Below are 20,866 nucleotides of genomic sequence, written 5' to 3'. Positions count from 1 at the left end.
CAGGAAACAAAGAGCCGTCATTTTAGATGACAGCAACAAATGTTAGTCAGTCATCATGTATATCCTGGATTTGTTTAATAATAAAAGAACTGTGTAGAATACCATCACCTTAGGTACGTCTGAAATTAGGAAAGGCAAGAGTCTTTCTAGGCAACAGAAACTTCAGAGGGCAAGATCCAGGTGCTGGTAAAATCAAGTGTTTGTACAAAACCTTGTTGCTGGCAGGCTGGAGGAAAGAAGTCACAGCATCACGTCTGTGCTAGTCTTAGCAGAGGTGCATGAGATCTTCCTTCATCTGCTCGTGGCGACAGGCAAAGAGATCACACTCACGCCACGCAGCTGCCTCTGATCCCTTCCCACCTCCTGCTGGAGCTCCAACTGCAGCAGGAGAGCTGAAGCTATCGGCACACATCCATCAGCTGAAGAGGCTGAACTGCTCCTTCAGTTCCTTATCGGCATCTCAACCAACGACCCTACAAGCTCAATATCAAGTTCCAATGTCAACTGGTCACGGACTGCAACCACCTTTTTCAACGCTTTCCCACTCTGCAGTCGAGCAGCTCCATATGTCTCCTCGTGCCACTCTGGCATGTGTTCGAGGCGGTGTGACAAACAAGTCGTAACCTTACCCGCGGCACTTTTCCAAGGCAACACCAGTTTGTCTCCAGCTGAAGACAAACCCTCTGGGTGCCAAATTTCTATAAACACTTGAAAAGCAGTACCATAAATTCACATTTGGCAATTCAAAGCTTGAACAAATCTGATCTAGCCAAAATAAACATGCCGTTTATCTATTTTGCCATTCCCTAAGTGGCCATACAAACGTGACCGTGTTGGGGGGGGAAAAAAAAAAAAAAAGCTTCACAAATTACTTTGAAAGTTTCAGAATTGTTTAGTCCTATCAGAGAATTTCTACTTATCTCACCTGAAAGACTAAACCATAAAAGATAATGCAAGTACTTCAAAACCACTCTAAATTCAAGGGACGACAAAGCTGAAGCTACTCTCACTGCACAGGAACCGTGAAAAAAAATTCAGCATCAGAACAGGTCAGACGTGTACGTAACTGTGACAGCTCCTACGCAGAAAGGAGAAGTACCCAGAGAAATCCTGGCATGCAACACAATGGCTTTATCACAGCTCTCAAATTCTTTGTTGACTTTTTAAACAAACACCATTAAGGCATATCTACAAGGGATAATGCTTTGCAAAGAATCTGCATCAAGATCTGGGTCACAGACACACACACAGCTTTTGTTCTTATCTCACCTACAGCAAGACTGAAGCACAGACCAGAAGCTGCAGTCCGTCTCCACCACTGAAGGCCACACATGCTTGAATTTAAGGCCAGTGCTATAACCCAGTCTGAAATATTCTCATCCGCCTTAACTTCAAAATCCTGGAAGCCTACAATACGGTCACCACTGAGATGGATTCTCTCTTGCAGGCAGCAGAGAGAAATAACTCCACTGACAGGTATTAAAAAGGCATAAATGGAGAAAGAGTTATCATCAGCCATTAACCCCTCTCTTCTTGAGGGCCTGGGATTGTATCAAGGCTTTCAAGTATTAGAAGTATTTTCACGCAGTGTATCAAGACTTTTTCTGGACCAGTAAAATATGCAAAATCCTTAATAAAGGAGACAGAACAAATTGGAAACTGGGAGACAAACACTTAAGTAGAAAGTGGTTTCATCAGTTTATTGCTTTTTGCAACCTGAACTTTGCTGCCATTTCACAAATGGTCGAATCTGTGCAGATGTATTCAACATAGTATTCACTACCACAGAGAACAATGTTTTATCACAAGCCATAAAACTGGGGATAAAACAGTCTAATGCTACATCAACAGAATTTGAGAATTTGACAGTAAACACAGCATCTCTAAAAAGCTACTGGCATTTACATTAATTGACTGATTATTTTTGAGTTACTGAATAAAGCAAACTAGTGAGGGACCAAGTGCTCTGAAATACGTACTTTGGGCATACTGAGGATGTCCTCCCAATGCAAACATTCTGAAATCTTCCAAAATTTTGCTAAAATCAAAGGAAGTTAAGGTACTTTGCTTCCAGTTTAAATACCAGGAGAAAATAGTTAGCACATTTTAATATATTAACTAAAAGACTATCTGTATAAAACTCTTCACACATGAAATATTTTTAAATTAAACAATAGAATTATTATGCTTACAAGAAAAACATAGACTAGAAATTTATTGCTAGTACAAAAATTAATGCGTTTCATGGAGGAGGAGAAGTTAGATTAATTATTGCTATAAACACAAACAGTGCCAGAGACAAGAATCCGATTTTCAAATTTGCTCACCATCCACAACTGGCTTTCAAGGACATGTAGGTACATGGGACTTAGGAAAGGTGAGCTCCACAACTTTCTTCAGTTACACTTAACAATCTGATATCGATTTATTGCCTTTTAAGTGAAATGGCAAGAATCAGTCTGCTGCTCCTGCGTTCTAACATCATCGGTCATTAGATCTTCTCTCCATGGGAAAACAAACAAACAAATAAACAAAAAAAACCCACAACCCAATCACCCTAATCTTGCTTTCCCACGAGTATTTTGAAAGCTTAAAACTACAATTACATTCACATCTTCACCCATAATCAAAAAAAGTTGGAATGTTCACCACGTGGAGAGTCCATGACTATGAACAACATTTTTAGGCCAACCTTTGATCAATTCCCTCACGAGCTTTCATTCCCAAAGGAAGCATTTTTCGCATACCGTAGATTAACAACACTGCTCAGTGCACACACAGTCATACCTACTACTCTACTAGTAACAAAAGGAAAACGAACATCAAAACCTGCTTTCGGATCTGCACAGTCCAGTTCTTCGCAATGCACTGATTTCCAGTTACAAGAACAGATAGCTATAGCTTTTTATTTTCTTATAGTACGCTGTTCTCAGCAGTTATGGAGCTTGCTACTAGATCATACTATTTTCTCAAAGTGATCCTCTTAACCTACACACGCTCACCCTGTTGCTGATTCAAAAGCTGGATCAGGAAAACCAGCGACTCTATCTCTCCCTTCAATTAAATAGTTAACACTAGAGTTCATATGGGTTATTATCATTGTAAACTATTAAGATTACAATATCTGTAATTAATTACTTAAGGATCATAAAGTAAGCCAAGGGAAATTTTACAGTAGTCATGGATTCTATTATGGCTAAATGGAAGATTTATACAAACCAGTGTTTTACAGAACCAGCAATTCTCAAGTCACTCCAAAAACAAAAAAAGGGGGAGGGGGGAACACAGAGTTTGTATTAATGCCACTGCTTTAACTGGGATAGTTGAACTCTGCTGTAAATCAACTAGTTTGAAACATTTACCTGGCTCTTAAGGAACGGAAATGACAAAAGATGGGATTCAGGTGCAAGTCTGCCACTAACTAAATCCTCTTACAGTGTGCCCTGGGCCCAAACATGCCTTATGATAAAGCAGAATTCTAATCCAATACCTTAATGCATCAATGATTTTAATATCAATCATGAATGCCAAAGTACTTACTATTCAGTTGTTGCCACAACAGTTCCTTCTCCTTCACCTCCACTCCCACATTCCTCTCCCATTCCCCTAAAAATATTAGCACAAAACTAAAAGAATATAAATATCTAAGGGGGAAACTCAACGCTCAAGTTGCAAGAAATGAAAGACTTGAGAAGCACCCGCCTTTCTTTTCATGGCATGCATGAAAAGGAGTCGCACACCAAGAACTGGATCGCCAAACACAGTAGTTCAGTGCAAAATAACTCCTGTAGGCTGTTAGAGAACTCCGGCTAGCGTTGTGCGTAACACATCCATCTGGGAACAAAGCTTTTCTTCAGGCAACTTAAAACATCGACTATTTCAATGCCTCGCACAGCTCACTGACTATGATCCACTGCTGTTGTTCCATGTGGGCACCAATCATACAGCCAGGAGCAGTCTGAGGAGCATCATGAAGGATTACAGAGCCCTGGGGGTGGCAGTAAAGGCCTCGATCACAGGTAGTTGTTTCATCAGTCCTCTCAGTCCAAGGGAAGGGGCTTGAAGGGGCCCGTCAAATCTGGTGAATCAACAAACGGTTACAGGACTGTGCCACAGCTAGGGGGTCAGTTACTCAGACCATGGGACTCGCTTTGAGAAAACTGGTTTACATGGGGCTGATGGGGTCCATCTGTCAGAGAAGGGGAAGAGCATCCTCAGTCAAGCATCCTCATCCTCATCACTTGCCAAGCTGGTGAACAGGGCTTTACACTGAAGTTGCTGGGGAGAGGAACCTCAATCCCTCCCATTCCTACCATTCTGATACCAGCAATAGATGCCCAGAGCCTGAAGAAGGATCAGAGGACAGCAGGAGAGCACCTGAAGAGCAGCAGAAAGAACTTCCAGACACTCCAGCCATTAAGTCAGCTTCATCAGGGGCCCAACTTACAATACCTCTATGCAAATGCACATAGCGTGAGGAATAAACAAGAGTTAAGAGACGTGTGCACACCTGCAGGGCTATGGTCTTATTGGCATCATGGAGATGTGGCAGGAGTGTTGGAATGGAAGGACACAGGCTCTTTAGGAAGGACAGGTAGGGAAGACGAGGAGGAAGTGTTGCTCTCTATGTCAATGATCAGCTAGAGTATATGGAGCTCCACCTGGGGATGGATGAGGAGCTGACTGAGAGCTTATGGATCAGCGTTAAAGGGAGGGCAGAAACAGGTGATGTTATAGTGGGGGTCTGCTATAGGCCACCTGACCAGGAAGACCGAAAGAGGATGAGGCCCTCCATGGACAGATAGGAGCTGCCTCACGTTCAGAAGCCCTGGTCCTCCTGGGGGACTTCAACCACCCTGATATCTGGAGGGACAACACAGCAGGGCAGAAGCAATCCAGGAGGTTCCTGGAATGCCCTGATAACTTACTTCTCCAAGCGACAGAAGAACCAACAAGGCTCTGCTGCACCTCGTTCTCATCAACAAGGAAGAGCTGGTGGGGAATGTGAAGCTCAAGGGCAGCCTTGGCTGCAGTGACCATGAAATGGTGGAGTTCAAGATCCTTAGGGCAGCAAGGAGGGAGCACAGCAAGTTCACTACCCTGGACTTCAGGAGAGCAGACTTTGACCTTTTCAGAGATCTCCTTGGCAGAGTACGATGGGATAAAGCCCTGGAGGGAAAAGGGGCCCATGAAAGCTGGTTAATATTCAACGATCATTACCACTAAGCTCAGGAGCAGTGCATCCCAACAAAGAGAAGGTCAGGCAAAAATACCAGGAGGCCTGCATGGATGAACAAAGAGCTCCTGGACCAACTCAAACACCAAAAGGAAGCCTGCAGAGGGTGGAAGTAAGGACAAGTAGCCTGACAGGAATAGAGAAATTGTCCAAGCAACCAGAGATCAGGTTAAGAAAGCTAAAGCCCCAATAGAATTAAATCTGGCCAGGGACATCAAGGGCAGCAAAAGCTTCTATAGGTACATCAGTGACAAAAGGAGGACTAGGGAAAACACGGGCTCTCTCCAGAAGGAAATAGGAAACATGGTTACCCAAGATATGGAGAAGGCTGAGATACTCAATGACATTTTTAACTCAGTCTTCACTGGCAAGCGCTCAAGCCACACTGACCACGTTGCAGAAGGCAACAGCAGGGACTGGGAGAATGAAGAACCGCCCACTGTAGGAGAAGATCAGGTTTGAGACCATCTAAAGAACCTGAAGGTGCACAAGTCCATGGGACCTGATAAGATGCATCTACAGGTCCTCAGGGAACCGGCACATGAAGTTGCCAAGCCACTATCCATCCTATTCGAGAAGTTGTGGCAGTCCAGTGAAATTCCCACTGACTGGAAAAGGGGAAACATAGGCCTCATTTTTAAAAAGGAAAAAAAGGAAGACCCGAGGAACTACAAGCCAGCCAGTCTAATCATTGCGCCAGCAAGATCATGGAGCAGATCCTCCTGGAAACTACATTAAAGCACATGGAAAATAAGGAGGTGATCAGGGACAGTCAACACGACCTCACTAAGGGCAAATCCTGCCTGTCTAATTTGGTGGCCTTCTACGACGGGGTTATGGCACTGGTGGATAAGGGAAGAGCAACTAACATCATCTATTCCGACTTGTCCAAAGCACTTGGCATCGTCCCACATGACAACCTTGTCTCTCAACTGGAGACATGGACTTGATGGATGGACCACTCGGTGGATAAGGAATTAGCTGGATAGTCACACTTAAAGAGTTGCAACCAACAGCTCGACGTCCAAGTGGAGACCAGTGACAAGTGGCATTCCTCAGAGGTCAGTACTGGGGCGAGTGCTATTTAACATCTTTGTTGGCAACATGGACAGTGGGATCAAGTGCACCCTCAGCAAGTTTGCAGATGACACCAAGTTGTGTGGTGTTGTGGACTCTGGAGGGAAGGGATGCCATCCAGAGGGACCTTGACAGGCTGGAGAGGTGGGCCTGTGTGAACCTCATGAAGTTCAACAAGGACAAGAGCAAGGTCCTGCACATGGGTCGGGGCAATCCCAAGCACAAGTACAGCCTGGGTGGAAAATGGATTGGGAGTAGTCCTGAGGAAGCACTTGGGGGTGCTGGTTGATGAAAAACTCAAATATGAACCAGCAATGTGTGCTGGCAGCCCAGAAAGCCAACCATATTCTGGGCTGCATCAAAAGAATTGTGGCCAGCAGGTTGAGAGAGGTGATTCTGCCCCTTTACTCTGCTCTCCTGAGACCCCACCTGGAATACTGCATTCAGCTCTGGGGCTCCCAACATAAGAAGGACATGGAGCTGTTGGAGCAGGTCCAGGGGAGGGCCACAAAGATGATCCGAGGGCTGGAGCACCTCTCCTATGAAGACAGGTTGAGAGTCGGAGTTGTTCAGTCTAGAGAAGAGAAGGCTCTGGGGAGACCTCCAAGCAGCCTTCAAGGAACCTAAAGTGCCCTACATTAAAGCTGGAGAGGGACTTTTTACACGGGCATGTAGTGATAGGACAAGGGGCAATGGCTTTAAACTGAAACCGGGGAGATTTCAATTAGGTGTAAGGAAGAAATTCTTCACTGTGAGGGTGGTGAAGCACTGGAACAGGTTGCCCACAGAAGTTGTGCCTGCCCCATCCCTGGAAGTGTTCAAGGCCAGGTTGGATGAGGCTTTGAGCAACCTGATCTAGTGGCAGGTGTCCCTGCCCATGGCAGGGAGTTTGGAACTAGATGATCTTTAAGGTCCCTTCCAACCCAAACCATCCTATGAAATGGGTATCTTTCAACTCCAATTTGTATTTACATAGTTATCCACAAAAATGTGCAAAGTAAAAACTGACATCAAGATAAATTTAAAAGTCCAACTTGACATCAAAAAAGGCAGCAGAGATTCCATGTCCATTTTATACATACTTTAAAGAACTACTTAAGACTGTGAAAAAGTTGTTTCAGCTGAACCTCTGGAAATTTAACAAATCCAAACAATGCCACACTTCAATCACTAGCTGTCTTTGCCACAGAATTCACAATGTATCCCGCCAGTGAGGTCTTTGACAACTTTTTCTTTGATCAGTTTTTGCAAGAATTTTGTTTCACTTGTCACATTGTGCATCGTTTGTCCGTTCATGGCAGCCATGCAGAGGTTGTTGTAATAGTGCAAAGGTGTGCTGGGCTGATCGAGGTCATATCCAAATCCTGCTAAGCTCACTTCATCACATAAATGTGTGGCCAGAACAACTGCTGTGACCCCAATTGTAGGTACATTCTAAAAAGAGGGGAAAAAAAGAAGCCTGCTGAATTCAAGTATTTTCACCTTTGCCACTTTTATAAACGCTTTACAAAATGTAATGGCTGTGTCTATACCCTCTCCTCACTTAAAACTGAAATCAAGTAATCAATTAAAACTAAAATCAACTACAACGAAAACTAAAAATCAATTTAATGATCAAGTGAAACTAAAAACTTCAGGGTCAAACACTAATATGACTCGAGCATTTGCCTTCAACAAGACTTTTGACTGCCAACTCTAAATTGTTTCTCTGTGAAGGCCAGATACCCTATCACTGTGTAGTTCAACAAATGAACCCTTGCTCTGAATGCTCAAATAACTCCTGACATGCAGTTAAGGCTGACGTTTCTTGATGTACGCTTTCTTCAGTCTTCAGCAACAGGCTCTCTTAACACTCTTCTTCATAATATGACCTTTCACCGAATAACCCATGAAGATGCAAGTATACTACGATACAACTAGAAGATACGTAGCTTGGTGTGTTATGTTATTGTTATAAATAAATGTTCCAAGGTGAGAATTTCCTTCAAAACATTTGTGCAACAACACTACCATTAAATGCTTTCACATGAAAGGTAAAAAGACAATATTTATTCAGAATTTTTCATAGTTCAAGAGAACTAGTGACATTCAATTTCTCAAACAAATAATTAAAATAAGAAAAATGCAGTGTGTAATTAAATTAGGCATTTCATCACTCCATACTATTGCTGGAGCAAAGGACATAAAGAGAGGATACACCCATCAGTTGCTATTGAGCACACTGGCAATACAAGGCAACTCCAACAGTTGGAAGGTCGTTTTACACTGGCCTATTTTCCATCCTCTCTCTGCTTTCCCTGCAGTGGAAGGTACATCTGTCTATAGCTGACTGCTGGTTTGGCTTAACAGGGCTGCTCTTAACCCATTTGACATACATCAAATGCGTGTTTTGAATACTTAACACCAGTCACAACAACGTGCGAGTGAACACACTGCACTGGAATGAATTCATGTCTTACTGCATCTGAGTGCTTTGTAAAGCACGCCATTTCATACCAGCATGCACAGGCGTAACACCTCATCTAAAAAGGTGAAGTGAAATCCTACTTCGATTTACATAAGAAAATACAATAGTCTCTTGAGAGAGCACATTAATTTCTCTATTACTTAAGACCAGCTCTGAAATTGCACAGAGAAACTATATTGAAGGAAAAGCCCAAGAGTTTTTTCAGTTTCTTATTGTACTTTGTATTTTATAGTTTCCAAACCTCTTACCTTATCCCAACCCCAGAATTTTGATCTAGGTTCAGGGAACTGTAAAATGTCCAAAGCTGTCTCTTTAACGATGACTGGATTCAGAATCCGAAACTGTTTCGATGTAAGAGGAATTTTCTCAGCAACCTTCTTCCAAAAGAAGAGTCGCACCCACCAAGGCTAAGAGAAAGAAAAAAAATAGTTCAGCAAAGGGAAACTCTGAGACTGCAAAGCATATGGCAGACAGTACACAAGTTATAGAATTCATCATTGATTTTAAGAAAATCCTTATAGCTAAGGTGGGTTCAGGAATACCAGCGCACAGCTGAAGTGACTAATCCAAAAGAGGAAAGCCTTATTTGGAATTGCACAGAGGACAGCAAAGAGGAAAAGCTGTTTCTTCTGAATATTTGACTGCAGTTTGTGTTTAATCAGTCAACATATCCACCAGCACCTACAGGTTCTTTGGACCTTCCCCAACACAACTGGGTAAGCAGTAGTATTCGAACAAACAGGAAAGGGAACCACAGTTTTCCACGCACATTAACCAGGCATTCGGAAGCAAGCACTGGATTTTAAACCATTTTGCTCAGGGTTTGAAGTGAACAGCTGCTGTTTGACAGCATCCACCTAGTGATAAACCTAACACTTCAGAAGAGGATTTACATAAAACTCAGCAAGCTGGATTCTGATCTCATGCCACTTACAGTCAATTAGACACATGCTAACGGAAAAAAAAAACAACCAAACAAAAACCAACAAAATCATGCTTATTTTAGGAGTCTTTCCATGTAACAGAAGTAAATGATAAAACTGATATAGCTGCAACATATACCTGTATTTTTTTAATAAGCTTTTAAGGCACAACTCTACAGAAGCTTAAACTGATCAAATCTAGGTTGCTACGGTCCTGTCTCCCCACCCATGCTCTGAATCAGTGATAAAGTACCAATGCCTGCACAGAGTTGATCCAACTGAAAGCCTAGTATTTGAGAAAAGAAGTATGTTTTCGGTTCACAAGCACAGCATGGTTTGAGGCTGGAAGGGACCTCTGGAGGTCAAGAGGTCCAACAACCCTGCTCAAGCAGAGACACCTAGAATCGGTTGGCCAGAACCACGTCCAGATGGCTTTTGAGGATCTCCAAGGATGGAGACTCCACAACTGCTCTGGGCAACCTGTGCCCGTGCTCAGTCATTCTCATAGTGAAAAGTGTTTCCTGATGTTCACAGGGATCCTCCTGCATTTCAGTTTGAGCTCATTGCCTCTGGTCCTGTCACTGGACACCACCAAAAAGACTCTAGCTCCATCCTCTTTGCATCCTCTCCTCAGAGACTTGACAAGATTCCCCCCAAGCCTTCTCTTCTCTAGGCTAAACACTCCCATCTCTCAGCCTTTCCTCATAGGACAGAAGCTCCAGTCGCTTAAGCATCTGCATGGCCCTTCAGTGGATTCTCTCCACTATGCTCATTCCCAGATCAGTTCCCAAAACTGGCTCTCTGCACCAGCAAAAACACCAGAGCAAGGAAGACGGTGGGAATGAGCAGATCTGCTCCTAAGCCATGCAAAACAAGAAAAGGTACTCTTTTCATGAAGCACATACTTCAGTCTTGTAACTCACTAACAGCGGATATTGCAGATGCCAAAAAGCAATCACTCTTTCAATCCCTCCAAAACAAATTCTAATACAGAAAGCCATCCTTGTACTAGTCATTCTTCAAAACCAAACTTTAAAATATGAACCAGTCAGGTAGCTTGTAAAACGAGTAAGTCGGGGATTCAACTCAAGTTAGAAAGCTGATGGTCATCAAAATCACCACACTGCTGCAAGGAGGGTCATAGACTAACATTTTCTTGTCCCTGGTAATAAAAAAAAATAAAAATCGGGGAGCAGAAGTTCTTAAACTTGTGCAAATTCATGCATTCAGGAAAATCTCGCCTCTACAAAACATACTCAGATTATTCAAAACAAGGCAGTATCCCTGCACACACTCTCTGTACTAAAGCAGTAGTAGACAGTCATGGTCAATATTAAACAGACATTCTAAGTGCTCTCATGTTGTAAAAAAGTCTCAAAATTAAGAAGGGAACTTGGAAAGCCTAAACTAGCATGTTACCAAATTGTTATCAAATTTGTCAGGCTTTCTTCTAAATATATCTCAATAATTTAGAGCATTCGTTTTCAATCCGTGGTCAGAGAAATGCAGCTGCTCGTTTTCAACTTGCAGAAATTATCTGCCTTCAAACTGAAAGAGGTGAAAACCACCAATTTAGAGAGAGTTTGGAAACACAGAACCCTTCTATCAGTTCCTTAGGAATCTCTGCACTTCTTTAAATATTCAGTGAGAAATAAACAACCTTTTAATTACGGAACCACAGACAACTGTGAACTAACAACTGCAATGCCTCAGTTACACATTAACTGCAGGTATGCCTATTGTAGCAGCACAGACTCCAGCTGTTAAAAAAAACAACTAGACTGGCATCCAGAAATCTTGTTTCTATTTCAGGCTCTGCAGACTTGAACAAGTCACTTAAACCTAACGTGAAATTAATTCTATTTTAGTAAACATTCGATATGTCATGTAGCTTGGTGCAAACCACTAATACTTGTAGCGAGAAAAACAGTGTTACTGTCAGCACAGAGCTTCAACATGAATGCTGGTATCAACTGAAACTAGGAGACACAGCTAAAAAAAAACCCACGAAGTTACAAAAAAGATGCTCAGTATTAAACAGGAAGTAACAGATGAGCCAGCTTCTCAAGCATTAGACAAAAAAAAAAACAGACAAAAATCACAGGTACACAACACTGCCATGTTACATACCAAGCTTTCGTTTTTTACCATTGCTTGAAGCCAACTGAAATCAACACTTTTAAACAAAACTGCCACAAACAAGCTAGCAGGAGGATACTCATGTTCAGAAAGGGGGGCGCCTTCTGGGTAAGTCATCCGTATAGTAGTTTTTTCACCAACATGATCTGTGTATCCTTGAACTGGTGCATCATTTAACCTAAAAAAAAAACAAACCACACAACAGAGAGAAACTGTATTTAATAAGATATGGGTTACAACCTCATTAAAACATCAGACACTAAGCAAAGAACTTCTATGTGGTCCACAGATTTGTAACAGACCCAGACTACAGTGTTTTCTCAGTATCCCCGTGTTCCTCACCTCACACACTCATCCACCCCTTCTCTTTGAGAGGAAGCTAATTCTATTTCTGGACTAATGAGCACAAGCACGAAACTTCAGAAAGAAAAGCTTGAATAGGAAAGTAACTTACAACTGCATTGTTAAATTTTGTATTTATTGCCTTGTGCCAACTCAGAGAGGCTTAAAAGAGGAAGGGAAAGAAAACACATAGGAAGTTGCCTGCGTTATCTTTTTTCTATATACTGATATATACACACATACGTATACACGAGTATTACACGCAAAAAGGCATTCGAATTATCCTTTCAATGCAACATAACGCATCCTGTGAGTTTAAATCATTCTGGCTCACCAAAAATTTCAGATGCTAGCACACTGCTGACAAGAGAACAGCATCATCCAGCTCCATCAGTTCTGCAGAATAGCCTAAGTCCTAAAAACTTTTCTCTATCAACAGAAAAGTGACCTTCATGCTGCCAGCCCTAATTTTAGTGAACAGTTAATGCCAGTTCTCTGCCCCTCCACATGCTAACAGGTTTACCTTTGCATAAGAGATATTGACTCACTGCATCAAGCCTTTGCTTTTTAAGAGGAGCAAGTCTTAGTTTACAAAGCAACTTGTGAAAATGCTTGTGTTAAATTTATTTGTGACTTTACATGAAGCAAAATACAAAGAAGGAGAGTTCAAACAGTAGCGTTCGGAAGGCACGAATACACAGCCTGTATTTGTTTAATTCAGACATTAGAAAACATGGGTAATCACAGAAAGCATGCACTGATCTTGTAAAGATAAGGAAAGATAAGCATGCTATACAGTGTGTAAACAAAATGTATGCTGAAACACCAATTAATTTTTATTTTGTTTGAAATAGCTGTTATAAAAAAAAAAATCCGTCAAATAAGCATCCCAACTAACCAAAGGGAAAAAGCGAGTCCTGAAGCCTACCTCCGAAAGTTTAAACATATGAATGGATAAAACCAGAATTGTCTACTTGTCTGTGATTTCACTGGTTTCTACCTCATTTCTGCCCATGGTTTTTTTTTGTATCTAAAGTCCACAAATAATTACACTGAACTCCTGTCTTGTTAACATAGTTTATTTTGCTTCTAAGACTTCATATTCCATCAAGACAAGTAAATTTCTCAAAAGCACTTTCAGAAACAGTTTTATCAGTTGCATAAATATTGGAGATACTTTACCCTCAAAAAAAACAAAGTCAGCTCATAAAGTAAAGTTGAAGTAGCTGGAATCCTTAAATGGAAAATACGTACCTTATAACAATATCAAACTGATTCAAAAAGTGACCCAGCTTTGATTCACGAAGAATTCCACCACTACCAACAACAACACAACGCTTACAGTGTTTTGACTTCAAATCTTCCGGTAAATCATGCTCAGGTAAGAGTTCAAGGAGATTTTTAAGCTTATCGAAGAACTTACGAAATCCAAAAGGAGGTTCGTATTTAAATAAAGCTTCATCTTCATTTATATTTTTTCTTACAAAGGGAGATATGTCCATGCTATATTTCTCTGCAAATAACTTCCTCATTTCTTTCTTCACATAAGAAGGTCGGCACTGTTCCTGCAATGCAGCCTTGGCATACTGTTGTGCTTTCTAAAACAAAACATACACTATTTCAGTCGGGAAAGCTAGCTTCAGGAACACACAAAGCCCTCTCAATGCAACCCACCAGCTGACCACCGGCAGTTTAGCCAACACAGGGGTTTATAAAGGAAGCTTAAACATGGAAATACAAGATCTTTTAAAGCATTCACTCAAAAGCAGATACTAACCTGTCCAGGGTGAAAACCTACAAAGGAATGTCTCTCCATTCAATCACTTAAATCTGGATAGGAGCTTTTCTAAAGAATAAATTAGGCTACTAAAAGAGGTAAGTGAAAGTGAGTCGTTTGAGAACATTTGTACTGTTACTTGCAAAAACAGATTAAAAAAAATCTAGACCTATCTCTACACACCTAATTCAGCAGCAAGCCAGCAAGCGGAACTCTACTCCGCTGCTCAATTGTGTGACCTGAGCTCTGCCTGAGGTAGGATTTTACCAGAGACACATCCACTGGGTAAAAGTTCTGTGAAATGGCAGGCTGGACTTGATTACTAATCAAAATGAAGCAACACTTCTTCCAGAAGTATCCCTAGTGACTAAAACACAACTCTAAACGGAATGCAAGGTGGAAGTGTTTCAGGTCTTCATTCAAATACTAGACACCAAAATAAAAGACTACAGTTTCATACTGCATAAAAAGATTAAGCTGTCAGATAAAACTACATATTGATCCATCTCATCAAAAAAAAAACCCAAAAAACAAAAAAAAACCCAAACAACTACTCATGTACCTTTTATAGAAATCTGTAGTGGTAAGCCAGTATCTGATCTATCTGATGTAACAAAGAAGAAAAATGGCAAAGGTATAATTTTCATCAGTTAAAAATAAATTCTTCTTGTACATTCTCTTCCCCAATACAACTCTGGTGATCCTTCCTCGACCGTAATAAAAAAAACCCATGAGCAAACACAGGGGTCAGAGTCAAGATTCAAATCTAGAGCTAACTCAGTTCCCCTTCCGTACTGTTAAAAGGAAGCGTGTATAGGAATGTATAAGGAGAGAAGTTGTGCTGCTTTCATTTTATATTTTCTTTAAATAAGACTGTTCTACAGAACTGCCTCTGCCACCATAGAATCACAGAATGGTTGGAGTTGGAAGGGACCTTAAAAGATCATCTGGTTCCAACCCCCCTGCCATGGGCAGGGAAACCTCCACTACACCAGGTTGCTCAAAGCCTCATCCAACCTGGCCTTGAATACTTCCAGGGATGGGGCAGGCACAACTTCTCTGGGCAACCTGTTCCAGTGCCTCACCACCCTCTTGAGTGAAAAATTTCTTCCTTATATTTAATCTAAATCTCCCCTCTTTCAGTTTAAACCATTGCCCCTTGTCCTATCACTACATGCCCTTGTAAAAAGTCCCTCTCCAGCTTTCCTGTAGGCCCCCTTTAAGTACTGGAAGGCTGCTCTAAGATGACCCCAGAGCCTTCTCTTCTCCAGGCTGAACAGCCCCAACTCTCTCAGCCTGTCTTCATAGGAGAGGTGTTCCAGCACTCGGATCAACTTTGTGGGCCTCCTCTGGACCTGCTCCAGCAGCAATATGTCCTTATTACACGTCCATTACAAAGGTCTCTGCAACTCTGGGAATAAATACCACATTTCTTCCCAAGAAAAGCACAACTGAGCAACTTCATGCTGTACTTGCCATCAAGAGTCAGTGTATCTTTGGAAGAGCCTCATTTTTAAGGCTGACAGTTGTGCATTCCATCAGTAAAAATTAATGCAAATCACTTGACAACTGCTCCAAACAGTCTGGAATCAGCTACTACCTAACTAGACAAAGAACAATATTATTTACTCATCCTGCACCTAACACAAACAAAATTAATCATGAGGCAACAATAAGCACAGTCCATGCAGTCTTTAGGCTTGCTTGGTTTAAGGTGGTGGTTGTTGGGAAGCAAGAATATGCTACTGAGGAAAAAAAAGTCAAACAAGAAATAAAGCGGAGGCAAAGAGGCTCGGAAGGGGAAAAACATGCACCGAAGAAGGTGGGAGAGGATGCTCACGCAGTGATGCTAAGCTGAGATTATCTTAAATCAGGGCTTCTAAGTTGTGTCTTAGCAATGAGACATTCAAAGACAGAAATGTACCAAATCTAAGCCAAAGTAAGTACTGTTATAAACAGCAAACAGGTTACGTAGCAAAGGCAGAAACGTCAGCAAGAACAAAGAGAAAGCTTTATTGGTGTCTGTTACATCCGCTTATAAGCCACATGCAAAACTGTAGTTGAAGTAAGTAGCTGCTACTTTAAATAAATAAATGAATCAAAGGCTGCATCCTCACCCTGTGATTCCAAAAACAACTGAGCAACTACAAGGCAAAGCAGACTGGGGAACTGGCTTAGGTAAAAATAAGCCTTTGGTTTCATGTGTTGGGTTTGGCAGGTTTTTTTAAATACATTACTTTTCATTGCCAGTGTCATCTGTGCTGACACAATAGTATGATGACATGTCCATTTCAAATGTTTTTCTTAACAGTCATAGTTATTTCATTTTACCCCTAAAAATCCAGTTTCTCTATGCAGTTCTGTTGTCACTCCACAAGAAAAAAAAACAGAAATTCTATGGCATGAAATGAAGCAAAATATATTTTCCTTCAAAAGGATAATTTCAACATTCAAGTTCTTTGTTGTAGATCCTTATAATTATTATATTGTCGATTAATAACTTTAAGCCAAGTTAAAAAAAAAAAGGCAAAAAATACCAACCTTTGCACGATCGGAGTCCACATATGGCATTTTTGTTCTGTCACATTCTTCAGGGCCCATACGTAATATGAGGATATAAAGGAAGCACCCTCCAATCACAAACAATGCAAAAATTCTAAAAACAAACAGGAGGGTGTAGAAGTAAGAGACAGGAGAAGAAAAAAAAAAAAAAATCATCTTTTTTCCCAGCAATCCATCAACTGTTAAATGAGTATTGTTAAACAAATTTAAGGTATTTTAAGAACTTCAGGTGAATACTTGCATTCAATTCAACTCAAGAAAAACCATTGCTTTGTTCACTGCAAGTCTTTCCCAACTCTTCAGAGCTATCTACAGGGAAGTACCAACATACATGGATGCTTCGATAAGGAAAGTGTTGCACATTGACGCTCGGATTCATGCAGTTCTATGCCTGCATCATATACTTTAAATGCATCTCTGATGGGTCAAATAACTCTCCTCACGTAAAGAAACTAAAAGTGACTTCTATTTTCCTAATTTAAAAGGCAACTTTATTTTGAAATACGTATTTTCATGCAAGTTAAAACAGGGATGGAACTTCAAATTGCAAGATTTTCAGTCAATGGCCATCACTCACAAGCAAAACTTTCAACTCACTGGCAGGCTAGGATGCAGAATTTAGATGCTCAGGTTTATCTTGAGAAGCCTAATTTCATTATTTACAGCCCCAAAACATGCAGAAGAAAAAGAAAAACACTTTAAAAATGAGTAATCTAGACTATACACATTTTTGATCTACTCTTTTCTTATTCCTAAGAATCTCACTGTTGATCTCCAAATATTCACTTGGCTCATTTCATGACTAAACCAATTTGCAAAAATTACATCATTATTTGGTTAGAGTTGTGGGTGTTGTTCAAGTATGTAGTTTGAGCCTTATTGATTTTCACTTCCCACGGTTTCCTAAGGAAACATGGAGTGCACCCTCAGCAAGTTCGCCGATGATACCAAGCTGTGTGGTGCCGTCGACACGCTGGAAGGGAGGGATGCCATCCAGAGGGACCTCGACAGGCTGGAGAGGTGGGCCCGTACCAACCTCATGAAGTTTAACCAGGCCAAGTGCAAGGTCCTACATCTGGGTCGTGGCAATCCCAGGCACAAATACAGACTGGGTGGTGAATGGATCGAGAGCAGCCCTGAGGAGAAGGACTTGGGAGTACTGGTGGACGAGAAGCTGAATATGAGCCGGCAATGTGCTCTTGCAGCCCAGAAGGCCAACCGCATCCTGGGCTGCATCAAGAGGAGCGTGGCCAGCAGGTTGAGGGAGGTGATTCTCCCCCTCTACTCTGCCCTCGTGAGACCTCACTTGGAGTATTGCATACAGTTCTGGAGTCCCCAACATAAGAAGGACATGGACCAGTTGGAGAGGGTCCAGAGGAGGGCCACGAAGATGATAAGAGGGCTGGAGCACCTTTCCTATGAGGACAGGCTGAAAGAGTTGGGGCTGTTCAGCCTGGAGAAGAGGAGGCTCCGGGGTGACCTTATAGCGGTCTTCCAGTACCTCAAGGGGGCCTACAAGAAAGATGGGGAGAGGCTGTTCAGGAGGGCCAGTTGTGATAGGACAAGGGGTAATGGTTTTAAAATAGAGGGAGGTAGATTCAGGTTGGATATTAGGAAAAAATTTTTTACTATGAGAGTTGTAGAACACTGGAACAGGTTGCCCAGAGAGGTGGTGGATGCTCCATCCCTGGAGACATTCAAGGCCAGGTTGGATGAGGCCCTGAGCAACCTGATCTAGTTGGAGATATCCCTGTTCCTTGCAGGGGGGTTGGACTAGACGACCTTTGAAGGTCCCTTCCAGCCCTAACGATTCTATGATTCTATGATTCTAAGGACTGGACATTTGTTTAAACATCTTAAAAAAAAAAAATACACAACCTACTAAGCATTCAGTGCTTCTTGGAACTCTTGCAGATGAAGTTAATACAGGTTTCCAAGATTATTTTTTTTAAAAAAGCTTGTACTATACAGGCTAATAGGTGTGATCCTGGCACTCAATTTGCAGTATGTGCTACAAACAAGCTGGCCACCGCAAAAGCAGCACTGTTGTTGTATTTGATTTAACTAAATTGGATTTTGCACTGACAGGGATTTATTAGCATGTTAGGCTGCACCTCCTGGAAACCAGGTGACTGGCAGAAACAGGGGATTCACAGCAGATGAATGAGGTTAGTTTTCCTCCACAGAGATTTATCAGGTATCTCTGGATTCAGCTGGCACTGCACCACTCAGGTGCTCATAACTCCAGTGGATATAAAGCTTAAAAAAAAAAATCAAATCTGTTAAGACCTAAAAAAAAAAATCACGTGCCAGGGAGGCATCACAGTAGTGAGCTTTCTAGTTTAAATAGGGTTCTGGATGTACACTAGCACACACTCATTAATTCCAAATTGATGTTAAACTACAAGCAATGGAGTAATTAAGATTTTGTGATGGAACACTCTAGGAGTCTTCATAAACAAATTAACTATGAGGAAACAACTCTCCAAAATATCCACTAAACATCTGCTGCCCTTCATTTATCAGACTATACGAAAGCCTCGACATTGTTACTTACCTGGATACAAAAGAGACTGGATATACTTGTGAATGAAGTACTGGGATGTCACATTGGCTTGGGAGAACAGGCACTACTACTATGAGAGAGCCTAGGCTCCTCAAAGTGTTTTAGGTGCCCCAGGGAAAGCTGCGTGTCTAACCTCCACTCAGCTCCTGTGGCACTCTCATCCCTCGATTTTTGCATCCTTTCTGTAACTGCCCAGGCTAGGGTAGTGCAAGTGACCTCTATATTGCCATGACAAAGACACTTACTTGTGAGTACCTTTTAAAAACCAGGTTGGTCTTCTCATCTTCATGTAAAGCCACCTTACACCATTGCACAGGAGGTGAACAATCACTTTTCTGCTTCGCAGAGTTATTGTCACTCAGCATTGCTGTAAAAAAGAAAGAAAAAAATTATCATAACTTTTTCTCAATGGAAAAAAATTCACAGGACATCCAACGACTATTAACTTGCTCTGTTTCCCAGAGATGACTCTGATTCTCGGTTGTCATGTCAGGAACACTGAACTGCTCCTGACCTCCTCGTGATCAAGAAGCTACTCATTTCAGATGCACCACCAAGACTTGATTCTAAAAATATGCACATGTTGCCAGGTAGAAGTCTCTGCATTTTTCATAAGCCTGAAGTCTAATAATTGCAACTACATCAGTTACTGCCAAACACTATTGCTTGATCTTGGTCAAACACCATTTTGTTTGAGGAATTATTAGACTCCAGAAAGGAAAAAAAATACCCCAAAACAACCAAACAATCTACACCATATGCTCAGGGTATTTAGGATCTCTAAATCAAAGAGTCCAAGTACTACGCTATCCTGATCCCACTCTCAAAACTAGAGCCCACATCTCAAATCAACTCCCCGATTTTCCTAAGATTAAGCAAGTCTGTCTCATCATCAGTCTGAACCTACTGCTGACCTCTTCAGAAGCCCCAGCAATGTGGTAAATAACTTCAACAGCAATCACCAAAGAGGGTGTGCACGAAATTCTTCCTGGCACACAGCAGGACCAGGAGGCTACCAGCACAAGGGCAGTTTCTGTGCACAGCAGCAGCTCCCCTCCAACCAACACCGTGAATCCAGCAGGAGCACACAGTGCTCCCTCATAGATGGGCAAGTCACTTATCATTCACTATTGAGAAGCGATCTCACTGCTTACTGTCTGTAAGCTCCCACAAGTTTCTATCAGCTGCTTAAATTCTGATTTTGGAAAGAAAAACACAGGCTGGCCCATCAACTTCTCACAGACTGCTGCCATTAACTAAAGATGTGAGCGAACAAGGAAATGCCATGCAAAGCCTACCCATACAAACCTGCTGGTTTTGCCCTGAAATGAGAAGGGTTTTTCCTGCCATATCAACCTCCAGAAGCAGCACTCTCCATTTGATCAACCAACTGTGGAAGGGTGTAGCCTGATCCTCCACAGTGGAGGATTTCAGCCCTGCTTGTTCCCTTTGATCTCAGTCCTTAACCCTCTCTGCTCTCCACTGCAAAGATGTTCACACTCTTCTGTTCTCTTGCCAAGAGCTCTGTCACAAGAACTTTCTTTTTTTAAAAAAAAACACACAGGGCTAAGGGAAGCCTTTTATCTAGGGACGATCTTCCTCATTGTCTTTTCCACTCCACCTCCTTTTATTTTATATGGCGATACAACCCAGTGAACTGGCCTGTACTGTCACTTCAAAACACTTTTTTTGGACAAACAACTGATGTTCTTAAACACCAGGATGAAGGAGTTGATGAGACAGAAGCATCCTCTTCAGATCTCAAATCCAGCCCACT

General features: G+C 41.8%; 1 protein-coding gene across 2 annotated transcripts; it reads right to left on the bottom strand.

The window, feature by feature from the left end:
• Positions 1-7,483: 7,483 nt before the first annotated feature.
• On the bottom strand, positions 7,484-19,454 carry ST3GAL5 (ST3 beta-galactoside alpha-2,3-sialyltransferase 5). Of its 2 annotated transcripts, none has more exons than XM_086612207.1 (6): positions 19,345-19,454; positions 16,503-16,617; positions 13,439-13,782; positions 11,834-12,020; positions 9,029-9,187; positions 7,484-7,747 (listed from the first exon to the last, which is right to left on the bottom strand). In XM_086612207.1, the coding sequence occupies exons 1-6, from the start codon at positions 19,452-19,454 to the stop codon at positions 7,484-7,486; spliced, it is 1,179 nt and encodes a 392-aa protein (XP_086468333.1). The 2 variants fall into 2 exon arrangements, with proteins under 2 accessions (XP_086468333.1, XP_009985948.2); XM_009987646.2 differs by having other exon boundaries at positions 19,335-19,372.
• Between the last annotated feature and the right edge of the window lie 1,412 nt (positions 19,455-20,866).

The sequence above is a fragment of the Tauraco erythrolophus genome, chromosome 5, assembly GCF_009769465.1.
Source record: "Tauraco erythrolophus isolate bTauEry1 chromosome 5, bTauEry1.pri, whole genome shotgun sequence".
NCBI classification, from domain to species: domain Eukaryota; kingdom Metazoa; phylum Chordata; class Aves; order Musophagiformes; family Musophagidae; genus Tauraco; species Tauraco erythrolophus.
The sequence above is the reverse complement of the archived record's forward strand: the minus strand, read 5'-3'. Positions and strand labels throughout refer to the sequence as shown.